At 56.4% G+C, this 19,832-nt stretch overlaps 1 protein-coding gene across 2 annotated transcripts; it reads left to right on the top strand.

Annotated features, from left to right (window-relative positions):
• Positions 1,044 to 19,565, top strand: ALKBH5 (alkB homolog 5, RNA demethylase). Of its 2 annotated transcripts, XM_018064780.1 has the most exons (5): positions 1,044 to 3,089; positions 10,500 to 10,580; positions 17,046 to 17,201; positions 17,347 to 17,425; positions 17,944 to 19,565. In XM_018064780.1, the coding sequence occupies exons 1-5, from the start codon at positions 2,320 to 2,322 to the stop codon at positions 18,238 to 18,240; spliced, it is 1,383 nt and encodes a 460-aa protein (XP_017920269.1). In that variant the 5' UTR covers positions 1,044 to 2,319; the 3' UTR covers positions 18,241 to 19,565. The 2 variants fall into 2 exon arrangements, with proteins under 2 accessions (XP_017920269.1, XP_013827586.2); XM_013972132.2 differs by lacking the exon at positions 17,347 to 17,425.

The raw sequence follows: 19,832 nt of genomic DNA, 5'->3' as shown, positions 1-19,832 counted from the left end.
AAACACAGGCAGTCTTGTTCCAGAGCTTCTCCCTTCCCATTGAGGCTCAGATGGGAGAGAGAAGGGCCCTGACTGCAGAGGATGGGAAAGCCACCCAGAAGGGGTACCTGGGAGCCCTGGAAGAGGAGGTGACTCCCACATTTGCCCAGAGTGAAGCACTGGGGGGCTCTGGCAGGACTTTCTGACAACTGAGGTAGTGAACTCCCTGCCACCAGGTGTGTGAGCAGAGTCCAATTCCCCCTCTTGGAGGGTGGTTGAGAGGTGGGTGCTGGGCTGCTGAAGGGCCTGAGCCCTTGCAGCCACACTGCCAGTATGCAGGTAAAGGGGCCCTACCCAAGCCTTCACCTAGAATGGCTCAGACATGACTGGAGCCCAAGCCTAGCTCCCTGGCTCTCGCCTTGCCCACTGGCCACCTTCACACCACGTGCATCTGCCTTCCTGCCACTACTACAAGTGATGCCCACCAGCTTGAGTCAGAATAGGGCCAGAAGCCATTCCCTACAGGCTCCGTGCCTGTCCTGTCTCCCTTACACCTGCTGCTGCTCGCAAGGGGGTTAGGGCCAGAGTCCCAGGTGTCCAGGCCTTCCCATCCCACTGGCCCTGCTGTCCTGGCCTTGCCAAGTTACCCCACTACAGGCCCCACTTCACAGCAGAGACCGTTAGGCCCTCAGTTTAGGACGTGGAAACAGGCCCCAAATGGAGGTGAGTGGTCCTCTCTGCTTAATGGACAGGATATGGGACTGCATCTCAGCCGCGCCCCCACCGCACGTGTGGGCATTGATGTCATTCCCGCCTCCAGAGCTTGTCGGGGTCCTAAGCCGGAGGTAAAAGTCCAAAAACACGACTGCCGGGTCGCAGGGTCCGGAGCTCAGGCCCTGACAAGCGGAGACGGTGGGTGGAGAGGGCGCAGGGACAATGGGGCGGGCGCACAACGGTCAGAAAGGAGAGACTACGAAACCCAAGATGCATTTCATTCCAGAGAAAATCTGGGGATGTTGCTAGAGGGGTGAACCGAGCCTCCGAAAACCACAATGAAGGCGCGGGTGGGAGGGACTGGGCCCAAGAGCGTGGCCAAGCGAGCAGGCCTGCGGGTCAGGCGGGGCCTGGAGGGTCTGAACAAAGGGCTAGGCGCCCGGTAGAGCGGCGACTCCCGGGTCCAAGGTGCGTGCTCCAGTCCCGGCTCCCCGCCATCCCCGGGGCACCCTGCCCAGGAGGGCCGCGCAAGCGCCGCCGCCTGGACGTGACTCGGGCAACGTCCACGCGGGGCGGCGGAGGGCGGGGGGTGGCATCTGCGGCGGCGGCCGTCGGACAGGGGGCTCGGCCGGGGCTCTCGACCCAGCAATCCGAGTGTTCCCTTGCGCGCAAAGGGATTCACTTCGGTCACGTCTCCACTCAGGCACTCTTTTAGCCACCCGGTCATCCTTCAGGGGTCCTTGTATCCCGCTCGCGGCTAATTAGGGGGACGGACGCAGTAGCCAAGGCGACCGTCGGATGGACAGGCACGCGCGCCAACTGGCTTCCGGAAGCTGCCGTCTGGTCCCGCCCGGCCCGTGGCGGGTGGCCCAATGACAGACTCAGAAGCGCCAAAGGGGCGGTGCCCGGCCAGCCTTGCTTGTGGCGGTTCCCCGGTGATTGCGCGCTGGGGGCTGAGGCGATTTTGGTCGTTCGGACGATGCCGTGACGCAGCGTGGCGACAGCGTTGGTGGCGTGAGCGCATTCCTGTGGAGGGAGCCCTTCGGCCGCGTGGGTGGCGCGGCGAGGAGGCAGGCTGCTGTTTGGGGCGTTCGCGGACCCCTTCAGTGGGTGGGGGAGGGGCGGCGGGCGGCGAGCGGCTTTCGTCTGCGCGTGCGCCTACCTCTGCTGACCCGGCCGCACGCACGCGCATGCTCTGTGCGCCCGGAGCCGCGGTGGCCGGCTGTACTGCGCGTGCGCTCGGAGCAGCCCGCTGAGGAGCGGCGCTGGCGGACGTCGGGCGGGCGGCCGTGACGTCGTGAGGAGCGCTTTAAAGTGCGGGCCGGGCCGGGCGTCTGAGGGTCCGGCCGGGAGTCGGGCCGAGCCTCCGTGGCCGCCTTGCGCGGCATGAGGCCCTGCCGGCGCTCCTGCCCCCCCGGACGCGGAGGAGGAGGGAGTCCCGTCGCCCCCGCCGCCGCATGACCCGCAGCCCCTGAGGCCGCCCCTCGACGCCCCAGCCGGGCCGCGCGGCCTCGCTCGCGGGCTTGGCGCTGAGGGCCCCTGCGGCCAGGGGCCCGGGCGCGTCCCCCAGAGCCATGCCCGGCCGCCCCGCCCGCAGCGGAGGGCCTTAGAGCAGCGGCGCGGGCCATGGCGGCCGCCAGCGGCTACACGGACCTGCGGGAGAAGCTCAAGTCCATGACGTCCCGGGACAACTACAAGGCGGGCAGTCGGGAGGCCGCGGCGGCGGCCGCCGCCGCCGTGGCTGCCGCCGCCGCCGCCGCCGCCGCGGCCGAGCCCTACGCGGCGTCCGGAGCCAAGCGCAAGTACCCGGAGGACTCGGACCCCGAGCGCAGCGACTTCGAGGAGCAGCAGCTGCAGAAGGAGGAGGAGGCACGCAAGGTGAAGAGCGGCATCCGTCAGATGCGCCTGTTTAGCCAGGACGAGTGCGCCAAGATCGAGGCCCGCATCGATGAGGTGGTGTCCCGCGCCGAGAAGGGCCTGTACAACGAGCACACGGTGGACCGGGCCCCGCTGCGCAACAAGTACTTTTTCGGCGAGGGCTACACGTACGGCGCGCAGCTGCAGAAGCGCGGGCCCGGCCAGGAGCGCCTCTACCCGCCCGGCGACGTGGACGAGATCCCCGAGTGGGTGCACCAGCTGGTCATCCAGAAGCTGGTAGAGCACCGCGTCATCCCCGAGGGCTTCGTCAACAGCGCCGTCATCAACGACTACCAGCCCGGCGGTTGCATCGTGTCCCACGTGGACCCCATCCACATCTTCGAGCGCCCCATCGTGTCCGTGTCCTTCTTCAGCGACTCTGCGCTCTGCTTTGGCTGCAAGTTCCAGTTCAAGCCTATCCGGGTGTCGGAGCCCGTGCTTTCCCTGCCGGTGCGCAGGGGGAGCGTGACTGTGCTCAGGTAACCGCCTGGGAGGAGGGGGCGGCCACGGGAGCCTCCGCTTTCAAGCTCTGACCCGGGCTTTTGTGTGCGGGGCGGGGGTGGGGATGGAGAAATGGGGTCTGCGTATGAAACGCGGGCAGTAAGAGCGGCGGAGCTAAAAAACTATCCCAGGGCACCTTTGTTGAGATCGATGATTTGAGCCGAGAACTAGTCTAAAGGCATTTTTCCAGAAGGCTAATTTTAAGAGTCTCATAATGTTCCTCATTTGAACAAGTCACTTTTCCATTTGAGGTCTCCAGCTCCAAGTGTGTGTGTTTTTAAGAGAATTTGTTGGAATTACTGCCCAACAGTCACCCCAAGTCTGCCGTATCTGGTCTGTCAGAGAACGGGTTCGTGGATTCCTTAACAGAGGAGATCCTCACAGAGGAAGGCCCCTAGAGGATTTAACTGATGGCGCTCTCCATTCCCAGGAGGGGGAGTGGCTGCCCTGGAGCTGAACACATCAGTGGTTGGGCCAGGAGAACAGACTTAAAACGCAGCCCCCCTTGGCTGCAGAAGAGCCCACTGCTGCTTTGTAAGATGTGGTGCCTGTAATCAGGACCAGATGAAACACAGTAAAGCTTGTCTTTTTACGTGGTGTTGGGCTGTGTAGTTGTGTCAGCACAACTTGGGCTCTTGGCCTGTTTTCATTCCGGGATCCTGCTGAGAATTACCTCAGTTCCCTGGTCCCCAGGAGGAGATGGCCTGCTGGAACACCTTTGCTGTTTCTATGAAGCAGAAAATGTATTTGAAAGCTGCCTCTTTCCCATACTGAAACAGGCACATCTAGCGATGAACTTAAGTAATCCCCAAAACCTCTTAGGAGATCTAGATTGCGGCTATTCAGAGCAGCTTGGTTGACCACCAGATTCTAGTACAGGATCAGGACACACTGTGGTTTTGTTGTGAGCCACTTTATCTCTGAAGTTCACTCAGTGCCATAGGCCACGGTTATGGGTAGAAACAGGGTCGCTGGAGTTCTCTTAACATCATGAGGCAAGTCTTCTGTATTCATTGAGGGGAGCAGCAGAGGCTGCTTTCCATTCTAGGAATGTCAGCAGAGCTGAGTGATACCAAGGTCTCCCCAAGGGAAACTTGGGAAAGTTAGCAGCAGAAGCAGCGCTTCGGCTTCATTGTGCATCAAAAGACAGAGGGCCAGCCACTTACCTCTCGGGTGCCCACTTGTCACCTGGACCCCGAGCTTCTCAGGTCTGTGTGGTGCTTCCAGATTGAAGTCTTAGTGGAGCCCTGTAGGATGGGATTTCCAGGGCAGACTCTCTCAGGTGGCCTGCTGTGTGAGGCAGTTTGGTGCCTGACTTCACTGAAGGGCTCTCTGTCCTAAAAGGGTTTCACTCAAGGGCCATTTGGTATCTTCATGGGATACTAGTGTCTCACATAATCACGGAATCTCTGGGTTGTCAGCTCAAGGTCTCACAGTGATCTGATGTGTAAAGGGTAGGGGCACAAGAGGCAGTTTGTGACTTTGAGAGTCCCCTTTCCTCCCACACACGCACTCCCTGTACTGAAGAGAAGTTTCAAGTTCTTAAAGTGCAGGTCTGTTAATGATCAGCAGCAGGATTGCATCACCAGGAAAATTTTCTTCATCTTTTCCTTAGAAGAGTATACAGTCCTGAGGTTTTCCCAGTCCCTTCCTCCTGGGTTCTGACTTGGCTGAGGAGTCAGCATGGGAGGCTCAGCCCAGTCCTGAAAAGTGCTGCCCCAGGGCTTTGAACCCAGCTGTCCTCTCATTTGCTTTGACATCTTGTGGGTGTTCTCCGAGCTGGCTTTTACGCCTGTAAGTGGGGTTGATGTCAACTTCCAAGGCCTGTTAGAACTAAATCTCGTGATTTAGTGTCTCCTAGAGGGCCCAGCACTGGGTGGGCCCTTACCTGGGTGCTTTCATACACAGGATGACAAGTGTTCCCCTGCTTCTTGTGGGAGAGCCTTTAACAGGGTTCTTCCCCTCATGGAGCTCTTGGCCCGGGGGAGGCCACAGGCAGTTAGTGACCACCCAGGAAGGTAACTATCCACTCTGGAGGGTGAAAGCTTTCAGGAGGAAGTAAGCGGCAGCTTGAAGGGTGACTTGGAGATGACTGGGAGTAAGCCAAGCAGAGAAAGTGTGAGTGGAGTGAGTGCTTGGGAAGTGGCTGTAGGTGAGGAGCTATGGCTCGAGGCTGACTAGGGGCAGATGGCGCTCATTATAGTCCTCAGAGCCAACCTGAACCTGAGGACGGGGGCTCTGGTGCGGCTGCCTCGATGAAGCTCTAGGTCCAAGCTTCTCGGCAGCAGTGCTGTTGGCATCTGGGCTGGTTCATTACTTGTTGCTGGGGGCTGTCCTGTGTGGTGTGGAATGTCTAGCAGGATCCCCGCCTTCTGTCCACTAGGGCTGGAAGCACCTTCTGTGACAGCGAAGAACATCTCTAGATGTTGCCGTATGTCTCCTGCGGGTAAAATGTTCCCCAGTGAAAAGCCACTACTCTTGGGCTCTGGACACCCCCACTAATTTAAGCCCTCCAGCACCTGCTCTCTTAGCTTTCTCAGCTTGCTTGCTGTGCAGGTGGGTGAACACCTGCCTGTTGGTGGTGCCTCTTCAAGTCCTGCTTGGGCTCTTCCCCCAGGTTGGTGGGAGAGGAGCTTGCATTCACTTCCCAGTGTGTATCCCAGCCCAGAGCTGTGAGCTGCCCATAGGAAGGGGCTGGTGAAGACAGTGGTTCTCTACAGATGGGGAGAGTTCTAGTCACTCTCATCTGACTCAGACTTGTGTTGTTCATGGCAGTGGGGGGGTGTACCCGTCCAAGGCAAAGTGGCAGGAGTACAGTTTTGTATTTAACAGTTGTCGGCATGGATTTCAGTGTGTGGCAAACATTGATTCAGCAGTGTCCAAACGTGGGCATTTAGAGCAACGCTTCACAGACCCTTCTGGAAGTGCTTTTGTAACCTTTCCATGTTGGGCCTCAATAAGTCCTCTCTTAACATGGTTTTCTAAGGAAATAAATATCTTTTATCTCTTCTTTTTATATATCAGTTAATCCCATATTCCTTCTCCTGTTCTCTGTATAGTAAATGGCAGATTAAAACAGATTTCAGTTGGATTAACTGGAATAATTACAAGGCTAATTGCTTACTTGCGCTATTTTTAATCACTGCCTCTTGGATTGTGGTTGTGGTGGCCACATGCCCGAAGACCCAGGCCTGTCTGAGGTGGCAGGGTTGCCCGGCCACAAGACATGCTGCGGTGAGCCCAGCCTGTGACCTCTAGATAACAGTTGATGTTGGGTGGAGTGGGCACCCTGTCAGTTCTGGGCAGAGGACTGATTTTGTTAAGCCGGTTGAAAGCAAAATTTAGCTTTCTGGCTTAAAATAGTCGGGAATGTAGGGCAGATAGGTCTGGGCCACATCTCTTGTGTGGAGTCTTCTGATTCCATGAGATGGGGAGGGACCTCAGGAGGAAGTCAGGGCTGTTTATTCTCAGGAGGAGTTCTGGGCCAGGGCTGTTGGCTGGCCTTGGTTCTCCCAGGCCTGACTAGAAGGCAGAGGGCAGCAAAGGGAAGGAAGCAGGTGGGCTGGTGACAGTCTCAGTCATGAAGCCCAGCAGAAGCTCTAGAGAGCCGTTTTCAGCTGGGCAGTTGGTGTGTAGCTGATGCTAGCTACTCAGAGGCAGGGGTTCACCTTTGCGCACTTCTTCTCTGAGAGTGGTGGGAACACCTGTACTCTTTGCTGAGGTCAGTGAGGCCCCCCCAGACAGACTGGACCTTGTCACTGGGAAACACAGATGGGCTTTTCTTCCTCTCCCTCCCCACCACGCTCCCACCCAAAAAGCAAAAACCAGCGTAGTGGTGACACTGAAACCAAGAGTTTGATTAGAGTTTCAGTGCCACCACTTTAGCTGTTTGCCTTTGGGCAGATTACTTAATCTCTCTGGCCCTTAGTTTGCCTCTGCATTGTAGGGCTATTGACATCCTAGAGCTGTTATGAAAGATTGACTCTCTTTCACAGTACTGAAGCTTGAGGTTTTGGTGGAGCCTCTGGAGATGAGCTGCTTCTGTGCTCAGCTGTGTTCTATTTATACCTTGATGTGTATAGAATTGGGACTTGGAGCGGGTTGACTGCCTTCATTCTGGGTTCAGAAAGCCCCAGGACTGCTTCATCGTACTGGCTATGTGTCTTCTAGGGGGTTCAGGTGTGGTCATAACTTGAGCCTGAGTTCACAGTTCTGCTCCTGTGCCCAGGAGGCTGGCCTGCTGCCCCGCCCCTCCCCACTCCCTAAGCCTCAGGGAGGTCTTTGTAGGCCTCTCACAGGTGAGGCAGGTTCATGAGGGCTGCCAAAGCAGCTAGCCCCTGTTGGAGGGAGGCTGTCATCAGGCAGTACCTCCATCTCTGGTTCTGTCTGCCCTGAGCAAAACTAGTAGATGGGCAATGGCAGCCACCTTGGAACTGTGCCTTAATAAATGTGTGTGCAAGACTGTCCCCTTGAGGAGAGGCGTGCAGTCCTGCACAGTCCCTTATAAAGAGTCTTCCAGACTCCTCCTTTGACCTGCACCTAATCCTCTGAGGAAGGACTAACTTAGCGCAATCTCTGAGTCTTCAGAGCAGCAGAAACATTGAGCTCAACACAGATGTCATTTAGCATGTAGAGATGTGGAAGGCCTTTGCAGAGCTTTGTCTTGTAGGGAAGACAATTGCCACAAGCCCGAACAGTAGTAGTCAAGAGACTTGGGTGAGCAGTTTGGGGAAACCCAGCCTAGAGGGTTGAGCAAAGCTTCCCAAGGGAGAAGAGACTCCTGAAGAATCACTCTAAGGTGCAGCGTGGTGGGTGGCAGCCAGGCTCTGGCTCTGTGTGCTGGTGGTGCACTGGTTAATGCTGTGTAGAGAGGGCTGTGAGGGGCCCTGTCCAGGCACATACCATCCCAAGGTGCTTCCTCCTCTCCCTTCCCTGTGAAAACAAAAGGGCGGGAGGCGCCAGCACTTTTCTTCACGCCAAGGGTAGGACTGGACCCAGGGCATATTAAATTTCAGGTTGGTGGAATGAGACTTCCAGTTTCTCTTGTAGCCAGTAGGTTCCTTGGCAGTAAATAACCTCCTTTGGTCTCTGCTGAACCATTTCTGCTGAAATTCAGACTAAAGAGCTTCCATTGATCAGGACTTTGAGCCTCCCACTTCCAGTGGAGCCTGATACTGAGGAGGGGTCAGTAGGTTGTGTCACAGCTGCTAGAAGTTCAGGAAAACCAATGCTAGTGAGCAGTTGAGGTGGAGTCCGTGCAGTACTGCCTCTGTCCTCGTTCTGAGGTTGGGCTGGGTGGCAGGAACCTGGCCTGGCTTGCTCTTCTTTCTGAAGCCTTTGGGAGGTGGGGACAGGTAAAATTTGATCAGCATCTGGATTTGCAGCTTCTGTGTTATGGGATGCAATTCCTTGTTGAAGATGGGAAGTCAGGGCCCTTGGCAGCTCCTGTAGCCAAGTCAGATGGGTTAGTACCACTAACCTGTTAGCACAAGTTAGGTCCTTCCTGTTAGCACAAGGAAGGTTGCCTGCAGCCAGTACTGCAGATCTTGGCCATAGAGATGTGCCTTGGATTGCTTTTTGGAAAGTCCTGGATTTACATGGGACTGTCTCACAGCCCGTACCTGTGCTTCCCCAAAGTGGAGTGACAAGAAAGCACAGGACGAGGTCTAGAACTCCCAGCTCTGGGAGGGGGCCCAGGAGGCCCCTGCTGCAGGCAGAGCCTGGATCTAGGTGGTCCAGGGCCTCTGGCTGGTGTCAGCTGCTTGGTAAATGTGGGGCCCCAGGCACCCCACATTGTCAAACTGAATTCTCACAGTCGTCCTGCAAGTGGGCCTCCCACTACTCCTCTCCAGGGTGCCAACCAGGAAGACCTAGGACATAATTCTGCTGGACAAGAGGAGGCACTGACCTCTTTTTAAAATCTTACCGTAAGTCACCTCTAAGGAGTCATAAGTCATAGAACACAACCACACCAGCACCTGAGAACCTACTACTGTCCCTGCACATGGAGGCACTGAGGGTTCAACCCAACGTGCAACTCGGCTGAGGTGACAGAGCTCAGGTTCTTCCCAGGTCCCTTCAGCTACGCCATCCTGTATGGCATTTCTCTCTGGGCCTCCAGATATTAATAGGTGTTATTTGAGAGAACGTTCTTTGGTCAGTGCTCAGTTAAATGAAGTCAGCAGATTCTTTTGCGGTAGTAATTCTCAGATCCTTTAACGTAACCAATGCTTTTTTAAACTCATCAGTGTTTTCAGATTAATTTGACTGTGGATATTTGTCTGTAATTTCTCGTGGGACTGTTATTTACAGAGAAAGTTGAAAAACTGGTTGAGGAACAGCTCAGAGGGGAAAATTCCTAACATAAGGGTCCTTTCCTCCACCTTCAACATGGCTTCAAATTAGATCTTCGTATCAGGCGTGGTTCTTTCTTGGACTTCATTTGCTCTTGCATCCAGTTCTTGCCCAAGTTGGGGCAGCCTGGCCATTTTGAGAAGTCCTTCAGAGGCCTGCCCTGTATCTTGACAGCTGAGAAGGAGCTGACTGGCTGCTGAACACAGGATTGGTCGGGGGGCAGGCCAGGGGACCCTGAGCAGGAGGAGGAGGCCTGTGGCTGAGAGTCTTTCTGACTGTGGCACTCCCTGTGCCGAGTTGGGTAACTCCGGGTGGGGGTGCCTTTTGGCTGCCAGGCCCCCAGTGAGGGCATGTGCTCAGGGAGCTGAGTTTGCTTCCAGAGTTCCAAGTTGGAGAGACATTAGCTGTGAGGAGGACAGTCATCTACCCACACTCACTGGTCTGAGCAGTTTTAAAAATCATGTAGCTTGATGAAAATAAATAGATACTTGAATGTGATGGGAATTCTTAAAACATTCCAAATACAGCTGTCATCAAGATTTTGGATCCCCTAAAAAGAAGGCTATGGAAAGCTTTTTTTCCCAAGTAGACAAATTCTCTTTTTGCCGTAGTTCTCTCTGGTGACTCAGTGCTGTCAGCGTCTGCTTTGGTCTCCTCTGCCAGCCCAGGGGTGGGGTGGGGGGAGGGGATGCGGTTCTTCTCCCTATGGTCTGGCCTGAGTCACTCTGCCTGCCTCCAAAGCCACTCAAGGTGTGCCCTCTTGGGGGCCCTTTGAAAGGGCTTCTTGCTTGTGCAAGGAGATTTCCTTCTGGGCTTCTGCTTCACGACCCACCTTTACCTCATCCCAGGTTTTCCCTTAATGATTTCTGGGCAGAAATATCATGAATCTTAACACATTATTTCCTTCCGTGTAGATCCTTGGACCTCTTAAGTAAGAGGGCAGAGTGTGGCCATAAGACCAGGCCCCTATTTCTGCTCCCTCACCCCTGGGATCTTTGGTTGTCCATCCATGCTCACATGCTATTTCTTTTCAGTGGATACGCTGCTGATGAAATCACCCACTGCATCCGGCCTCAGGACATCAAGGAGCGCAGAGCGGTCATCATCCTCAGGAAGTGAGTGCCCTGGTGTCTGGCTCCCTCTGTCAGTGGTCTCAGTGTGAGAGCTGAGCAAAAGCACACACTCCCAGGGTTTGTGGCCTGGGTCTTAAGACAGGGTTTGGGGAGTATTCCTCCAGACCCTGCCTCTCCCACCTCTTCCTTTCCCTTCCTCTTTGGTTCCGATCTGTTGGGTGTGCGTCTCACTGAATATTTTTAGGTGTGCCTCAGCAGCTTGCTGTAAAGTTGCCTGAGTTTTCACTTCTGTGAGGAGAGGGGATGAAGGTAAGTGGCTGGCCGTGTGTTCAGCAGGCGCGTGCCTTGTGGCTGTCCCTCCTCTTTGGCCGGGGGTCAGGGAAGCAATGATCAACATGGCCAGTCCTGGCATCTCCAGCACTTTTGTGTATGTGTGCTCAAGTGGTGCTTGGACTGAGCTGTGCAGACATTGGGTCAAGACAGTTCTCCCTGGATGGAGGCTGGCATCTTGAGAGGCTGGCTGATTGCTCAGGTTGTGTGGAAATCAGTGAGCAGGGCGGGGCCAGTGCCTAGACCCAAGCTGGAACAGAATGTCCTATAACTTGCCTAATTTTTTTTAAATTAACCTTATTTTTTTAGAACAGATTTAGATTACAGAGGCATGCAAACAGCAGAGCGCACTCGGTCCCCTCCTGGTGACGTCTCACGTCAGTGTGGCACGTTCATCACAGTCGGGAAGCCAGTAATGACCTGGATGATTAACTCAAGTCCATCCTTCATTCACACGTCCCGGTTCCTCCTCACGTCCTCTTCTGTCCCAGAAGGACATATGGTGGTCATGTCACTTCTGTGTCACGCCTGCTGTGATACCTTTTCAGACTTGCCTAACTCATAATAACACTGACCTTATTCGTGGTAACACTGACCAGCCAGGTATATGGCAGAAGGCCCTCAGCTGGGGAGTATGCGGTGTTGCCTCACGGTCACACTGGTTGTGGGTTTGGCAAGGAGGCTGCAGAGGGGCAGTGCCCTTCTCGTCACATCACATCCCAGGCACAGGGCCTTCCATTGTCCACACTGACCTCAGGCGCCTGGCTAAGGTGATGTTGGGTTTCTAACTCTACATTCACTGCTGCCCCCTGTCCACGGTGTCCTCTCAGCGAGGATGTCGCTATAGGTGGCCCACACGTGAGGAGTTGGGGGTGAGTGCCACCTCCTTGAAGCCCACTTGGGATCTTCTGCAGGAGATTGTTCTGTCCCCCTTGTTTACTTCTTCGTTCTCTTGTTTCCTGATGGCAGCATGGACTCGTGGTATCTATTCTATGCTCAGCTTGTTTCCCCTTTGGCCACTGTACATCCTCACTTTCTGGCCTACCATCTTTCTTTCTAACTTCAGTTTATAACTTCACCATCTTGGCCCTTTGGGTCCAGAACTCCAGAGTATTGTGATGGTGATGTCTTTTTGGCATGGCTCTGCCACTTTGCCAAATCAGAACATTGAGTCTGTCATCTGTAGAATGGAGCTGTGGACGGTCCTGCGGTGCAGGCAAAGCCCTGGGCACCAAGGGGAGCACCAGACAGCAGTCAGCCTGGCAGCCTCTCTCCTCTGGCCTAAGGATATTCCCAGAATCCATCGGAAGAAGGTTTTTCATCTGTCTTATGCTTGGGTTTCCTGTGGTTCCAAGTATATTCCAGAATCCATGACCTGAAAATGAGGCAGCTGAGTGTCGCTCCTTTCTGGCCTCCCTCCCCAGTGATTTCTTGTCAGATGTGCTTGGGACCTCCAAGAGTTCCGGAGATAGGATTGGTCTGGGAACCGGGCATGGTGGGGAATGGAACCAACACGATGCTTCCCATTGTCCCTCCCAGCCCATCATGATAGCCTGTCCAGGGAGCTCTTCACTGGAGGTGCGGGGGAAAGTGGCTAGAGTCCAAGTCATCCTTCCTCGCGCGGTGGCTCCTGTACCTGGCTGCCTGAGCTGTGTGCTTGGGCTTGGTGGGCTAGGAGTCTGCACTCTTTGGCCAGCTGAGCCCTTGCCAGTGTTCTGACCTTGGAGAGTGGCCATTGTGGATGACTGGGGCTCTTTGACCTTCTGACCTGAGTGGGCCCAAGAGCCAGCCAGGGACTGGGTTGGAGGACAGAAGCACAGACCTTGGAAAAGGGGCAGAAAGGGGTGGGTGGATGTGCAGGGCTTCTGAGGCGTGCAGTGCCCAACTGTAAGCAGCCAACTTGGGGAGCAGAGAAGAGGCAGGGCCGTGCTGTCACCTGCTGAGTGAGAGTCAGGTTCTCTTTTAGTGTCTTAGCTGTTGTCTGCTCCCTTGCTGCCATTAAAGGACCTGCAGCTCCAAGGATGGCCTGTGAGCTGATGTCCCAGGCTCTTGAAGCAGTGGCCTCTGTTGGGATTACTCTCCCTTTGAACACATTCACCTTCTGATCCACAGCCACCCCACTCCCCACCCAAATGACCCACGTCTACACACTGAAAGTTGGTTAATCTAGCTGTCCTTCAAGACTCAAAGGTCAGCCATTTTGACACTCGGAAAGCAAAGGAGCCTGGGAGAGCCCTGTTCATCTGGGCCCTGGCACTGAGGTGGTCCAGAGGACAGCTCTGGCCAGTGAGGAGCAGCACCAAGTGGAAAAGGACAAGCTGGCGACCTGATGGAGAGGGGAGCATGCTGGCTTAGGTGCTGCCAGGGGTCACAGATGTGGCCTTGGTGAGTGTCCTTCAGTAAGGCCCCTTCGGGTGGGCTATGGGCACTGATCCCCGCCCTGTTCCCTGTAGGTAGGTAGAGGAGCCAGCCCTGCCTTCTCTTGGGTTTGGATAAAGATCACACAGGCTGCTGAGTGGGCCTGGGGCTCTGTCACCACTTCAGGCTGGTCAGCACTAGGGTAGGCTTTCTTAAGGCCTCATGGGAGAGATGGGCAGGCAGTGACCAGGTGCTTTCTGATTCAGCAAAACACGGCTCCTTTGCAGGTGGGTGATGCTGAATCTTCACTTAGGACATAGTGTCGTAGTTTCTTGCCTGGAGGCTGGGAGTGACCTTAAGAGAGCCTCCCTGAGTGCGTTCCTCAGGCTGCAGCTCAGTGTTACAGTGTGTTGGGGTCACAACCAGTAAATGGCTGAGTGCGGCCTTGGACCCTGGTTTCCTGGTGCTGGCTCTTGTGGCCGGCGATGGTTTGCACAGTGGAGCACCCTGAGCCCCACCCTGGGGTGGGTGCTGTGAGTTGAGAGCCTGGAGCCTTATACAGAAGGGCTTTCTTGCCTTTGCTGTACTAGTAGAGAACTGGGGGCTGAGGGTATTTTAAGTGGCAAGGGGGCTACCCTCCAGGATGTGGGGTGAGGTCGCAGCTGCAGGTCGGTCAGCCCCTCAGTGCCCCCAGCCTCCTGGCATGTTGCTGTTCCCTAGTCTGCCCAGTGCAGGTTTCCCAACTGACGGGTTGGGGTCATGGCAAGGATGCTGTGCTCAGGTGCAGGGAGGCCTGTGTCTTGAGGGAGGGGGGCAGGAAGCCCTTACCAGAGCTTCAACTGGGGGATCACTGTGCGCCCGTCATCTGGGCCCTGTGGTGTGGCTGGGCTCTGTGGAGCCTTGCCTCCTGGGGCTCTGCTTAGGCTCGTGTGGTGTGGCGTGGTGGTAGCCAGGCTGCACGACTGGAGGAAGCTGCCCTCAGGGCCTGGATGTTCTATACGCCTGGGTCTGGGGGCCAGTCTGCTGGAAGCCCAGGACAACATGTGCTTGGGCTGCTTCTCTTTTTGGGGAACTGCTCAGGTATCCTTGTGGCCCCCTGACCACAGCAGGCTGCTGCAGCACCTGTCTGAGGACTGCTGGGGGAGGGACAGGGCGTGGACTAAGTCTGATGCTTAGAGTGGCCAGGGCACTCAAAGATGAGGAACACTCAGACGCACCTGCCTCGGTACCCCAGTCTCCTTGCCCCCTTGGAAAGGCCAGGCTTTGTGGCACAGGTCGGGTTGGGGCCAGAAGTTGCAGGTGGTTGGCAGCGGGGCCTGAAGAACAGACTGTTTCCCCATCTCTAAGAAGCCGTGGTCCGCCTCCAGGAACTGCTCTCAGCTCTGCCCCAGTGAGGAGGGCCCACCTGGGCCTCAGGGCCACCCGGGATAGCAGCTGTGGACTGAGTCCACTGACTGGGTCTCTGATTTTGCGTTCTTCCCCAATCTGAGGGCGGTGCCTGGGACAATCAGCCCTCTCACTTCCCCTCAGGTCACATGTTAACATGTTCCATTAATGTTTGGCCATGCTCCGTTGGTTCTGGCTTCCCCTGTACATACATCCAATCTATGCTTTGTCCCGGGAACTCCTGACATACCTGGGGTGTCCTGCTGTGACCCCTGGACGTTGACTCAGATCTATAAGGAGGGTCTTTGTTTCTGCTACCACTGGAGGAGGCCCAGGCCTCACTGCTAGAACTGGACTTTCTGCTTCCAAGCTTGTGGCTCTGTGCACTGAATCCTGGCCTGTGCCCTTTAAGAGGGGTGGGTTCTGAAGGTGCACTGCTGGTGGGCTCTGGGCTGGGGGTCTGGCTCTAGCCTGGCTTCCTGCAGCTTGGTGGCTGTTGGAAGTAGAGCTCCTCCATCGGTTGTGAGATGTACTTGTCATAACCTCTAGGGAGTGTCAGGAGCCTTCAGGGCCCCAATCTCATAGATCCCCAGAGAGGGTTGGGAGACTGGCTCCTGGTAGAGCCACCTCTGATCACCCCCTCCCTGTGGGCTGATGTGACAGTGGTGGAGTGCGGGTGTGGGAAGCTGCCCTTTCCTCTTCTCCTTCTTTCAGGCAGCTAGAGAGAGACCTGGCCCGTGGCCCTGATTGGTGTCCACTCTCAGCTGGTCCCACCTGTCTCCCCACAGCCCCAGTGGTCATGGGCCCACGGTGAGGGCCCCCCACTGTTCAGGCCGGCCGTGGTAGTCCCAGCAGCTCAGGAAGGGTGGGGCCCACAGGCTCAGTGACTGCCAGCCCTGCCTGCCTGGCGGGGTGTGCCTTCTAGCCCCAGAGGTGTGGGCCAGACTCTCCCCTGGCCGTCCGCGCTCACCTGACAAAACTACCTGGCGGTCCTGGGCCCTCAGTTCTGCCCACACGGGCTTTCCTGCCCGGGGGTGTGCTCCCAGCGCCACTTCTTCCCTGTGCCCCTGGCCTTGAAGGAGGAAGCTTGGCTTGGGTCTCTGGACCCTGAGAACTGAGAGAAGCCTTTGCTCAGAAGGGGAGGGATGTGACTAGCTTGATTCTGAGGGTAGCCTCAGGGCTGCATCTTCCTCTTGTTACCAGATCCTGTTGCCCGGGGTCCCCAGAGGGGAGGCTGAGACTGGTGGGCCAGTCAGTGCAGCCAGGTTCTTCTGGCTTCTCCATATAAGAGACCAAAGCAAAGGGACAGGGACACTGGCCCTGCCTGCCTGTCCACCAGTTTGGGTCTGATGACATCAGAATACTGGTTCCCTGCTGCAGAGGCATCCCCTGCTGACCTCTAGAGAGTTACCCCAGCCCAGGTTTGGAGCCCTGTGGCTCCTGCTTGCCAGGCCTGGAGTCACACCTAGACTAGCGCTCTCTCTCAAGACTTCTGGGACACGTGACCTCCCTCCTCACTGACCCAGTTTTCCTGTCTATTGTGAGGACTGGATGCAGTTGTTCCCAAGAACCCAAGGCAGCTCTCATGTTTCCCTCTGCTCTCTTCCCCCAGTGTTCTCGGGAGGCTGTCCTTTGAGCCCTGCCTGGCCACAGCACCTTCTTCAGGACCCAGTTGTCCTTTGTGCCCAGCAGCCCATGGCAAAGGTGCCTTCAGGGCCTCCTGCCAGCTGCGCCCCCAGCTTCTCTCGCCACCTGACTTGCTGGCTGTCTCTGATCACGCAAAAGACCTCGGGCTTCTCGGAGGCTTCCCACACCAACTTCCCCCGGCCTGACATCATAAAGGACTTGGATCGCTGCCCTGGGCTGCCCCCCACCCACCTTCTCCATCCTTTCTTCCTGCGTCCTTGACTAGGCACTGTGTTCCAGTGCTCGGTGGGGGCTTTGCCTTCAGAAGCCCTCTGGCCTTGGGTTGGTCGGTGTTCAGGAACCAGCAAAGGCTACCAGGTAGCTGTGGTGGGACCAGAGCCATGCGTGAATGTGGAACTGGGCCTAGGCCTCCTTGGGCTCTGCCTCTGTTCACTTCCACACGCTGGACCTGGGGACCTGCCTGTTGGGTCTCCAGGCAGGGGTGGGCATGTCTGGGAGTGTGGGACCCCAGTCCTCTGGCAGGTGCAGCACACGTCCCCGGAGGGTCTCTAGGCCTGAGAGGGGTGAGGTGGGGCTGCCCCATCTGGCTGAGAGAGCCCTGGGGTCCTTTTCCCTGGGGCAGCAGGGTCTTTGCAAGTCAGCTGGATCAGTCCCTAGTTGACCCACGACGAGACCGGAGCATAGAACAGAGAGTGCTGGCCTCACCTAGCCTGGCCAGAGTTGGTCTGATGGGGCCATGTCCTCCCTAGAGCCCCGCGGGTGACCCCACATGCGTTTCCTTTGCAGGACGAGATTAGATGCACCCCGATTGGAAACCAAGTCCCTGAGCAGCTCTGTGCTGCCACCCAGCTATGCCTCAGATCGTCTGTCGGGAAACAACAGGGACCCTGCTCTGAAACCCAAGCGGTCCCACCGCAAGGCAGACCCCGATGCTGCCCACAGGTACTCAGCTGTGGTCCCTCAATGCAGGCCAGCAGAGCGGTGCCACTACCTGACTGCAGAGTGAGATGGGTGGGTGGTCTGGGGTAGGTGGTTTGGAGCCTGCCATCGCCCACTTTTTCAGAGCCTTCTGTCTGCTTTGCTGCAGTTGGTGGTGTTCCCAGCTAAGCCCTGACTACCTTCCTGTGGGGATGCTGCAGGCCTCCCCTTGCTCAGGACATGCTAAGGTGCTCCTGTGGGTTCTGTGGGAGTTGGAGGGGAAGTGAGGGACTTGGAAGTTTGCGGAGCAGGGTTTCCTCCCAGTAGAGTTCTGAGGAAGCTGTTTACACCAAGACTGGAGGATGGGTTGGTATGTAGGAAGGGCAGTACGGTCAGAAGGTGCCATGTAGGCTGAAACCCCAAGCCAGGAAGAGCTTGGTAGTTCCTCGGGTAGTGGGGCTGGTGAGCAGAGAGGGAGAGTGGGCGTTGAGGAGGACTGAGAAGCCAGGGAGGCAGCAGGACCAGGCAGGGTCTCAAGGCTGTGGTGGGAAGGCCACCTTGTGTCCGGCAACCTTGGCAGTGTCCTGGGGTGCAGAGTCAGAGCCCAGCAGACCCACGGGTGACTGGGGCGTGTCTCAGAAACTGGGTTTGGGGCACTGGCATCTCGTGGGGCCAGGGCACGGGGCAGTGCTTCTGCCAGGGCCGCCCCACAGGGAGCCAGCCAGCGGGGGTGGCTGGGTAATGCCTCCCTGATGCCTCCCCACAGGCCTCGCATTCTGGAGATGGACAAGGAGGAGAACCGGCGGTCTGTGCTGTTGCCCGCACACCGGCGGGCGGGCCGCTTCAGCTCCGAGAACTACCGGCGCAAGTCCTACGAGCCCGGGGAGGACTGCTCGGAGGCGGCGGGCAGCCCCGCCCGCAAGGTGAAGATGCGGCGGCACTAAGGCAGCGCCTCCGGACTCGCGTGATCCTCACTAGCTGCCCCTTCTTTTGTTCTGTTTTGAGGGTTCCCCCCCTTTATTTTTTGATTCTATTTTTTTCCCCTTGGTTTGTTGCCTGTTAAGGCTGAAGAACGGGATTGGCCAGGACCTGGTTCTCTTGTTCTGGGTTTCCTCCTGGATGGAAAGGCTGTTGGCATCTGTAGGCACAGAAGCGCACACTGGAGGGGCCAGTAGAGGCGTGGAGGGCTGTGTCAGGCTGGGTTATTTAAAAACAGCGAAATGTTTTGGTTAAGAAAATTCTTGTTTTGCTTTAAATGTAAATCTTCTCAGTGTTGTAAATGAAGTTCTGTCTCCTCCCTCTCCTCCCACCTATGTCTGCACTGGGGTGAGGTCCTGCTGGCTTTGCAGGGGGCCTGCTGCCTTCCTACCGCTCACCTGCTCTCCAGGCCCAGCAGCTCAAGTGGATACCCCTCCTGCCGCTGTTGGGGAGATGACGAGCAGAAGCCTGGATGGTGTCAGCCCCTGCTGCCGTAGAGCTGTTACTGGCTGACACCTCGGGCTTCTTGCACGCCCTCTGGCCTGCTCTGCCCACGGGTCCCCGGCTGCCAAGGAACCGGCTGCAGTGGTCCTGACCTCTTGCTGGGAGCCCGCCTCTTTGCTGGTCGCTCCTTTCAAGCATATGCGTGCGATTGTACGGAATAGTTTTAGACTTGCCATGTTGGGCAGTTTTAGGAGTTGTTTCTAGCTGGAGGGACTGGTGTCCTTCCAGGTCTAGCGTTTGGGGTATGGAAAATTGTGGTGGTGTGTGGTAGGGTTTTGTTTTCTTTTGTTCTGAGTTTTCATTTTTTTCCTTTGGCCTTCTGGCTTTTTCCTTTCCTTTTCTTTTCTTGTCCATCGACCAGCATGGGCCTTCTCCCTGTGTCATCCCCCTAGGAAGGGCCCTCCTGCAGCATGCGTCCAGGGCCAGAGGTTGGGCCTACAGATGGGGTGGGAACCTCCTCCACCTCGGGCATCAGACCTGGGAAAGGGGCTTTTAAAAAATAACAAAAGGGGAAAAAAGTGAAGTTTTTGGCAGTTTCCACCCACTCATCCTTGAGGGCTGCAAGGTTTTGCTGATCGCGGTTCCTTAGGAATGTCTCCTCGCCAGCAGGCCTAAGACCCAGGCCCACTGAGAGCAGAGCCCCTCCCAGTCCCCAGGCTGCCCTGTGCAGGGGCTGGTCCAAGAGGAGGCTGCAGAGAGCTGGGCAGCCACCATCAAGAAGCCCCTTTTGGGGCCAGAACTCCTTTGCCAGCATGGATTCCTCAAGTTGGGACTTCGTAACTAAAGCAGTTGCAGTTGTATTTTTTTTACAGCTTTTTTCCCAAAAATGATTTGTAGTTGTGTGTGCAGCACTTTGCCCTGATATGTGTGCTCTACAATAAAAACCAAATCTAATATATTTTGAAACAGTTGTCTGATGCTGTTGTAAGAGAGGATTTGCCTTTCTTCCTTAATCCCTTTGTTTTGCCCTGAAACCCTGAAGAGGGTGGGAGGGCAGAGTCCATTGCCCACCAGGGCTCCAGAGGAGGTGAGCAATTGCTAACCCAGGGCTGAGGACTGGCTCGCCCACTGTCTTTTCTCAAACTGCAGTGAGGATGGACTTTGTAACCCATGTGTCCAGATGCCCGTTGTGGGCACCATGGACCAACAGGAGCCGGGATCCTGCTCTGCTGA

Source organism: Capra hircus, chromosome 19 (genome assembly GCF_001704415.2).
Source record: "Capra hircus breed San Clemente chromosome 19, ASM170441v1, whole genome shotgun sequence".
Taxonomy (NCBI): domain Eukaryota; kingdom Metazoa; phylum Chordata; class Mammalia; order Artiodactyla; family Bovidae; genus Capra; species Capra hircus.
This window is presented reverse-complemented; position numbering and strand designations above follow the sequence as displayed.

Coding starts and splice junctions, on each gene's coding strand:
- ALKBH5 (XM_018064780.1), top strand. CDS start 2,320: ATGGCGGCCGCCAGCGGCTACACGGACCTGCGGGAGAAGCTCAAGTCC. Junction 10,581..17,045: donor GCGGTCATCATCCTCAGGAA/GTGAGTGCCCTG, acceptor TTTCCTTTGCAG/GACGAGATTAGATGCACCCC. Junction 17,202..17,346: donor GACCCCGATGCTGCCCACAG/GTACTCAGCTGT, acceptor GCTTTGCTGCAG/TTGGTGGTGTTCCCAGCTAA.